Source organism: Lactuca serriola, chromosome 6 (assembly GCF_051521515.1).
Source record: "Lactuca serriola cultivar US96UC23 chromosome 6, Lser_US96UC23_V15, whole genome shotgun sequence".
NCBI lineage: Eukaryota > Viridiplantae > Streptophyta > Magnoliopsida > Asterales > Asteraceae > Lactuca > Lactuca serriola.
The window spans coordinates 57,272,369-57,281,910 of NC_136413.1; the positions used below are offsets into that span (position 1 = coordinate 57,272,369).

The following is a 9,542-nucleotide window of genomic DNA, read 5'->3' on the forward strand; positions in this document are numbered from 1 at the left end:
CATCATAACATTCGATGTTAATTGACTATAATTTTCTGTATTATGAATGGCCTCATTGTTGTTTCTATCTGGACCTCAAATCAACTTCAACAGACCATAATAGCTCTTGGTGCTAGCCTCTAGCTATCGCTTTTTTGGAATGTAAAGTATTTGACTTTATAATTAATCCAAGTATTTGACTTTATTAATCAAACTTTATTTTCAATGTGATTAATAAATGAACCGAAGTAGGATTGGATAATAAATAAATTAATACGATGTCCTTGGTGGATACAGCGCTGACATAATGGTTATACAACTTTATGTTTATTCTTAATTAATGTTTGATGAACATTTCCTTATTAATTTTCTATAAACATATGAATAATATTTTTTTTGTATTCCAATAAAATATGAAATTTAAATTGCCCGGTCCATTAATTAGTTTGAACGCGTGGTTTGACAAACAAGACTTTTAAAACTATTTCCCGGTAATGATATAATTAAACATTTCACAGCGGGATCAAGTCATCAAGTGATAGATTATAAGCATGAAAGTTTCATTTTTTTTAAGTCATTATTACATCTCAAAATAAATCCTGTGTTTTTCATCTTCTTGCTTGACGTATTAGTTCCTTTTCCTTTTCCTTGGAGGAACATAATCATGGATACCATTTTAGTGTACAACCAATTTTGGCAGGTGGAGTCTTGCACCAACATAACAAAAGAGTACAAACAATTCTTAAAGCTTTTAGTACACCAGTCAAGTTACCAAAGTTGGTATAACCATCCTATGAGGTGGATTGGGATCTATGTCGCCTTAGCATCTCTGCTTTGCATCCTTGCAATGGTGGCTGATTTATTACATGGGTTGCGGAACAGAAAGCTCTGGTTTCCGTGTAAATATTTCACTTTAAATGCGGCAACTATCACTGTGATAGCTATTGCAATAAAGCTGCCCATGGATCTAAATAATATAATGTACGGTATTGTGGACCAGGAAGCAAAGCTTGGAAGCATGAGCTTTATGTTCACCATAATGGCTAATTTATTGCCTTCTCTAGCGACCATGGATAGCAAGGAACTTGTCTCAAACATCATAGCTTTAGGTGTTTTTGTAATCACCTTGATTGTCAATGTTTCCATTCAAATACACACGGGAATTCTCTTCTATTTCGAAGAGAATTCCAATGTCGTTGTAAGCGTTGCTTATAGATACAGTATAGGACCGGTCCTTATGTGTGTTATTTATGCATCCATTTCCGTGGTCCCGTTACTCATGTTGCTGATAATATATGTATGTTCATCTTTAGCAATTGTAAAGTCGAAACAGATTCTGGAATCAAAATATCAAGCGGCTCATGTAACAGCATTGAGGGATCAAGAACTGCAACAACCAGAAAGATTAAATGTTGAGAAATTAAAGCAACATGTGAGCAACTACTGGATCATGGCAGAAACCGGAAGCCCCCAATTCATGACTGCTTGTTCTACTACAACCTCCCCGTCTGGGGTAATATGTGCCTTAAGCACTGGCTTACAAATTTTCGTTGTAATTTTAAATTTTAAATTTTTAAGGGACTATAGGTCGGATTATAAGTGGTCAACGCCATTGATTTTCATAATCCAATTTATCGGAGTGATACTGGGTACGATAGCCCCACTTGCCAGATTTTTTGCAGCCTTACGCTTTAAGTTGTCAGCAAAATGGATTTGGAAACACCTCAAGGTATATAAAGTAGAGAGCTACTGGACTCGGAACTTATATGATTGGAAACATAGTAGCATACCATTCCCATCCAATGGACGCAAATGCAAGGTTGTCATCCAGCATATGAAAGTCCTAATTCTCAGCATCTGTATAGGATTTCAAAAGGCATTTGTCGTATCATGCAAGATGATATCAGTGATTCCAATTTTCTTTGTGATATGTGCTTTGTGTTGTCTCCATTGTTGGAAGTGGCTAAAAGGCTTGTTTCATGCCTCACATGTTGAGTCAGTAGAAAATCCCGAGGAAGCGCAACTAGGAGAAGATGAAGATCTTAGCCAATATGTTTTGCAACTTGAAGAGGACATGGAGTTTGCTGAGAGAACCTTGAAAGGCATTTTAAAATCTGTGAACCATTTGATCCGAAAGGCTGAAAAACAACAACCCAAAAATCTGATGAAGCTTCTTGCGGAATCTAGAGGCTTTGAAGAAGTTGAAAAGTTTGACAGCCGTCATGTTCTGTCTTTAGGTTCAGAAGAATATCGTAACTGTTGGAGCTTGTCATTGGTAACTCTCACAACCATCGCCATGTCTCTTCCTAACATCCAAAAGAAACTAGTGGATTGCTTGTTGATTCGTGGTGTGAGTGAAGGTCTTGTATATGTCAAACTTGTTGAAGAAAGCCTGAATGCTACTGATGACCAAGTATGGATTCAAAAGGCTGCTCAAACGTTGTGGGTAGAAGTTGAAGTCTACAACAAATGGTTAGGAAACAAGCTACAAAACCCTGATTCTCAACTGCATACAGCAGGAAGGATTCTTCAGTTGTTGAGGGATAAAGCTATGAGCATGGTTATGGAGGCGCAAGGTACTAGTATTGGAGTTTCAAATGATAATACCAAATGAAGGTCTATTTCTGCCAACTCAATGTATCGTATAACCGAAACAATGTTGCTTTCTTACGACACCAACATTGACGAGCTTAGCCAAGAGGAACTATTTGTGCAGCTATCATTAATGATTTCTGATATATTGGCTGCATGTCTCACCAACTTACCCCATGTCATATTAATGAAATGCCACACGAGTGTCGTAGAAAGAAGGGAGTCGAGTGTCCATGCTGCAGCTCAGCTTCTCGGTGAGACTACACAGATAATCAACACCCTTCAAGAACGTGAACTTCCAAGTTTGAGTCCAGCCGACTTAGCATCTATTGACAAGTGGCGTGCTTACTTAAAAGATCGCTACGCTTAAATGCAGTTTGTTTTCTTCGAGGAACATTTTATTTTGGTTGAAAATTGAGTCTAATTATTTGTTGTGATTTCCTTTGATACTTCATTTATGAATCAAATATGAACAGGATAATCAAGTGAATGAGATTTTCTAGGGAAAACCCTTCTCAATTGTTAGCGTACATTTATGTATGTGCATGTCGATTTTGTATACTTTATATTCGTAGCCCATATTGTATTAGTCAGCCCATTTACATTGTACCCTAGTCCATTATTGTATTATGTATATTTATATCAATGGAATGGATATACGACAATTCATGGGAAAATACTGATCGTACGTACATGGTATCAGAGACTTAAACCTAAGTCAATCCTATACCTAAGGCGTATTCCTTCGATCTTTATTCATTTCTTCTTTCTCACTGTTCACTCCATCATGTATGACGATGCAGACAACAATCTAAAATCAAACCCCACCGATCGTATTTATGGCTGCACCAACATCAAGTCTTACGTGCCCCTTATTCTTGATCTCCCACAGGATGAACTACGACTCATGGAAAGAGTTATTTAAGACTCATTGTCTTGGATATTTTGTGTATGATCACCTCACGGGTACATATTCCGACCCTGAATATTCTGTGTATGATCACCTCCTGAAGATCCAAAGTGGATTGAAGTGGATAATATTGTAAAACAATGGTTGTATGGAACTCTCTCTCAAACAGTGCTTCAATCAGTTCTTAAACCAGACTCCACTGCGGCTGATGTATGGCCGACTATTCAAGATCTTTTTCATGAAAATAAAGAGACGAAGATCATCGACCTGCGCCATCTCTCCATCGGTAACCAATCTATCCTTGAATGTTGCTCGAAAGTGAAATCAATTTCGGATTTGCTCAGCAATCTTGGATGAACTGTTGATGAGAGAAATCTAGTTAATCACAGGCACCACTAGAAAACATGGCGTTTTCCTACGGATATAAGTTACGGAAAATTTCTGTAGCTAATTAGCTACGAATCAGCTATAGAATTGGATGTTCTACTTTAGTAACGGAATAGCTATGGAATAGCTATGGATGCGGGTCCGTAGCCATTCCGTAGCTAACTAGCTACGGAATAGCTACAGATGCAAATCCGTAGCTATTCCGTAGCTAATTAGCTACGAAATGGCTACGGAATACCTACGGATACTAATTACCTACGGATTAGCTACCGACTATATATGATTATGTATATTTTCACCAACTTGTAGCTATTAATATCGATCATAAAGTCGTGTGCCACTTCGGGATAAGTACTCGTTTCACAAATTAACATTGTAATGCATATACTTTTCACTAACTTGTGATGGATTATGTTTGTATACGTATACTTATACACATGAATGAGTTATGGTATATTTGTACGTGTATATGTGTATGTATACGTGTTTGTGAGATCTATGTGAACGTATTCATAAGCATTATAGTGTTAAACCACTAAACGAGTAATGGATCCCGTATGTGCACACAACTTTATGAATGATATTAATAGCTATAAGTTGGTGACAATATAGATAATCATGTATAATAGAGGTGTGAAAAAAACGGAGCGAAAAAAAGAAAGTAACAAGTGACAAATAACAAGTGACACTAAAATCGTAAAATGTGTAACTAAAAATAGTATGAATTTTTGAATCAAATGAGCATCAATGGCGTAAAATATGTGCCACAAAATACTTTTCTTTTATAGTGACAAATAAAAAATGCCACTAAAAGCCCAAAAAGTTGCAGCGTCAAAAACAAAAAGTGTCACTAAAATGTTTTAGTGGGAGCGTTTCTAGTGGCATTTATTATATGTGCCGCTCATTCTTCAAGAAGCTTTTAGTGGCATCTTTTAGGTTTTTAGTGGCAATTTTAGTGTGCCACTAAATGACATATTTTTTGTAGTGTTTTGTGATTGTTATTTTGTTGCCATGAGTGGCTAATTTCACTATTTTGGTTAACTTTGGCTGAAAACCCGTGGATATTTGTGGGTTTTGAAGGATTCATGCTTGATTATCAATTATCTTATGTTTATGATTCTAGTTCATATTTCTTATGCTTGTTTAATGCTTTCATCATGAGCTTGGTACTTGAATGAGCAATTGTTGGTTTATTTCTTTGGTTTTGCATTGAATCATTGAATTTACTTAGAACAAGGGCTTTATGATGGTAAAAATCATCTCTAGCTTATGAATCATAACTCCTTTATGGATGTGTAAGCATTGACATCCTCTAGGAATTGGGGATTCCTTCATTCTTAAGGCTAATCAACTTTTTGGGTTTAATTGCTTCAATTGAATCCTTGATTTTGATTAAGAATGTGTGTTGTGCCTTCCCCAACCTCCATACTACCTATGAGGAATCTTGGCATATCATGCTTCATGATTTCTATAACCAATTTGGGATGAATGATAAGCTTCATATTGAATCCTAATGATAAACACACAAATGTTCATTGTGTTGAATTGCCTTGGTTAACCAATTCTCTCCAATATTTGAGCATCTCACCATCTTGCTTAATTGCAAGCTTTTTAGTTATTCAAGTCTTTTAGTTTTCAAGAAATCAAACATCCCACTTTTAGTTTAATTGTAGTTAGTTATTTTATTTACGCTAGTTCTATTGGATTGCATTGGTGATTGAATACAACCATTTCCCCGAGGATCGATACCCCTTTTTACCATTATATTATGTTTTATTTGCAAACAAAGGGTGTAATTTTCTTGGTGGACTTGACATCCCACCAAGTTTTGGCGTCGTTGCCGGGGAAATTGGGTATTGTTATTTGATTGTTTATGCCTAGGTCTACAAGAACCGGTGAACTAATCTACAATCTGGAGATTGAAAAAGAAGCAAAAAGGTTGAAAAAGTTAACCAAACAAGCAAAATAACAACAACTTGTTCAAACTTCTTCCTCTTCTCCACTAATCAACATAGAAGATCAAGTTCATACTTCAAGTGATACCGACTCCGAGTCGAGTTCTCCAATTGTTGGTCATTGCTTTGAAGACATTCCGTTTGAAAACTACATAGCCATGAATCACACTCCACCTCACAATCCCAACCCAAATCCAAACAATCAAGATGCCAATACACCACCCCAACAACCAAGACAACAACACCAAGAACCTCTCATAGATATGCCACCTTAGAATCAACCTACTCTTCACCCAAATCAACCCATTTATCAACAACCACAACCACAAAACCAAAACCTCCACCAAAACAACCAATCTCAACACAATGATTTTCAAGTTCAACAATAAGCACAGCAACCAAATCAACCTAATTACCAACACCCTCCAATGTACCAACAACCGATATACCCACAACAACAACTCCCCTACAACCAATATCCTAACTACCAACCTTATCCACCACAATTATACAATCACCTTTAATACCCATACCCACCTTACCAACAACCTCCCAAATACATGTAACAATATCCCAATAACCCCAATCCACCCAATCCCCCTCAAGAGTTGACACTTAGACAAATGATGGAGACGGATGCCACTCACACACCCCTTGGTTTGTTTATCCCGCAAACCGTCTAGGGATAGAATTGAAGTCAAGTTTTATACGTAAACTCACCAAGTTCCATGGTTTGGATAGAGAAGATCCTCAAAAGCATTTGAAGTCCTTTCATATGATATGTGTTAGCATGTTACCCGAACATGTGACATTGGATGATTTCAAGTTAACCGCCTTCCCACTCACATTGGTAGATAAAGCTAGAGAGTGGTTATTCAACTTACTACCAGGATCTATTCACACATGGGAAGATTTACTCAAAGCCTTCAATAGCAAGTTCTATCCTACTTCCCGGATATCTAGTCAAAGAAGTGACATTTTGGGGAATCGTCAAGGGGAGAATGAGACTTTTCATGATTTTTGGGAGCGATTCAACAACTTGTGTACGAGTTTCCCTCAACACAATATACCCGAACAACTACTTCTTCAATAACTTTATGAGGGTATGAATGAAAAATATTGGAGGATGATTGATGCTTCAAGTGGTGGTGACATCTTCAACAAGACACCTCAAGAGATAAGATTACTTTTTGGTACCATTTCTCAAAATCAAAGAAATTTTGGGACTCGAAATGGAATGAAGAGAAATTCCCCACAAGTGGTTGGTGAAGTTAGCAACACCCAACACTTGGAATCAAAGCTATTGGATTTGACTAATGTGTTAAATCCAATGGTGGTGGGAAGTGGTCAACAATTGATCGTGTGTGGTATTTGTGCAATGACGGGGCATTATACGGATAAGTGTCCCACACTTGGAAGTGAACCGGACGATGTTAACACAATGGGAGGATATCAAGGTCAACCAAGACCCATGGGATTTCAAAACACATACAACCCAAATTGGAGGAATAATACAAACAACCCATACCCACCAAAGCAAAACCCGCCAAATGTTATGATGATACCTTAATTTTCCTAATACCCATCCCAAAAACCTTCATATCCACAAACATCTCATCCCCCTCTACATTACCAACAGCCTCATCAACAAGGCCAATCAAGTGGTAACTATCAAATGAGTTTTCAAGAGCTCGTTACTTCTCTTGCTCAAAGCCAAACCCAATTTCAACAAGAAACCAAGAACACCTTCTCCAACATTCAAGCACAAGTTGGAGACTTGGCCACCGCTCTTAACAAGCAAGAACAAAGGGGTAAACTTCCATATCAAACAAAGAAGAATCCCAATGTGAGTGCAATCACCTTGAGAAATGGGAAAACACTTGGAGAAAGCAACCCTAACAGAGTTTCAAGAGAAGAAGGCGATGAAGTTATTATTGTCGATCCTTCAAAAGTAGTAGTTCCTCCAAAGGAACCGATTATGATGAACAATGAGTAACCTGAATCTTCCAACAAGCCTATCAAGCCATTGGTTATACCACTACTCAAAGACCTAAACTTTCATACCTAACAATTGTTACTCCAGGTTACTCCAAATTACTTCAAAACATACTACATGCATATTCATATATAATATTTTACATTGATAATTTCATTACAAAAGACCGAATACAAACCGACTAAGTTTTAGTATATTACATAACTACCCAGGAATCTATTATTCATATACATACATAAACCCAAGTACAAAAGTAATAGTATAAACTATTCTAAATGTTCCAACAGTATAAGACTATATTGGATGCTTATTACCTGTATTTGTTAAACACCGAGAGAGGTAGGAGGTGACGCTTATTGAGTTCAATAATAGATAAAATATAGCGTTATACCATATATATATATATATATATATATATATATATATATATACATATATATATATATATATATATATATATATACACTTCAATATGGCAGAAGCAAAGAGGAACAAGGAACAACAAATGCATATATGAATCATGCGACAAGCTTTCCATATCAATTGATGATTTGATTCAATGATATACAATCAATGAGACATAACAATTTCAATACTTGATATACATCAATAATGCTTCAACCCATATTGCACAGAAGACATACAATTTCTGATTCAACATTTTATTATATTTTAGGCTTTCAGCCCTATCTAACCTTCTGCCAATGTCATAGGGGTAGAAGTTATTCTCTTGCGAGACATGCTCTACACGGCCATAGGCTACAAAGCAATACTACTGTGAATCTAAGTCCTTTCATTGATCACATGGCCAATGGTACATCTTTGCTATCAAAATAGCAGAAATAATAACACGAGATGATAACACGGAAAAGCACATAGCATATATAACACATAACACACAACTGTTCCTATATATTAAACTCACTATGAAATAAACGGAGGTTAAAATGTTAATTTGGGCAACACTTCGTTTCTATAAACGACTTTCTTTGATGAAAATGGGGAATTTTAGTTGAAAACCGGCCTTACGCGGGCAGAGTTTCGACTTGAAAATATGATTTTCTCGGGAATTTCGGCTTGCTTCAGGTATTAGGGATGATACCGGGACTTCGGGGGGGGGGGGGGGGGGGGTTAAAAGTAACTTAAAAGATGAAAGAGGGTGAAAGAATATCAATTTTATAAACAAAAATCGGAAGCCATCGGTTTCTATTTATAGTGTGCTGAAACACAAATTACGTTGGGCGTAATCTTCAAGTATCCTGGGCGTACTGCAGTAATAGCCATTACGTTGGGCGTACCCTGATGCATGGCATCAGGCGTGTCGAACCTGTGTGATATGTGTCACATGCATGGCCGGCTCCAGATCATACACACACGAGTACGCTGGGCGTACTCATGTATGCGAGGCATACATAGATTTTCCAAACTTCGAAACACCATATCTTTCTCATACGAGCTCCGTTTTTGACGTTCTTTATGTCCATGCATAGGTGAGATTTTGATCTACATCTTTCGTTTAGACTCTGTCGGCTAATTTTGACTTCATTTTTATTATTATATTTTTAACCGGCCGGGACAGGATAAGTCTGTTAAAAATTCATAACTTCTTCATCTGACGTCCATTTCTGTCTGTCTTTTTACCGTTGTACTACTATTAACGAGACCATCGATTCTCGTTTAGTTTGTGTCGGCTAAAAATCACTCGATCTTTATTTCGAGTTTT

General features: G+C 37.0%; 1 protein-coding gene across 1 annotated transcript; it reads left to right on the forward strand.

Moving 5' to 3' along the window:
- Positions 1-826: 826 nt before the first annotated feature.
- Positions 827-2,593, forward strand: LOC145059785 (uncharacterized). Its single transcript, XM_079007572.1, has 4 exons — positions 827-1,199; positions 1,293-1,485; positions 1,567-1,708; positions 1,940-2,593. The coding sequence occupies exons 1-4, from the start codon at positions 827-829 to the stop codon at positions 2,591-2,593; spliced, it is 1,362 nt and encodes a 453-aa protein (XP_078863698.1).
- The last annotated feature ends 6,949 nt before the right edge of the window (positions 2,594-9,542 follow it).

Excerpts from the sequence above, each read along its gene's own strand:
- LOC145059785 (XM_079007572.1), top strand. The coding sequence starts at position 827 with ATGGTGGCTGATTTATTACATGGGTTGCGGAACAGAAAGCTCTGGTTT. Across the intron at positions 1,200-1,292 it reads AAGCGTTGCTTATAGATACA|CAATTGTAAAGTCGAAACAG; the intron begins GTATAGGACCGG and ends GTTCATCTTTAG. Across the intron at positions 1,486-1,566 it reads TGTTCTACTACAACCTCCCC|GTCGGATTATAAGTGGTCAA; the intron begins GTCTGGGGTAAT and ends AAGGGACTATAG.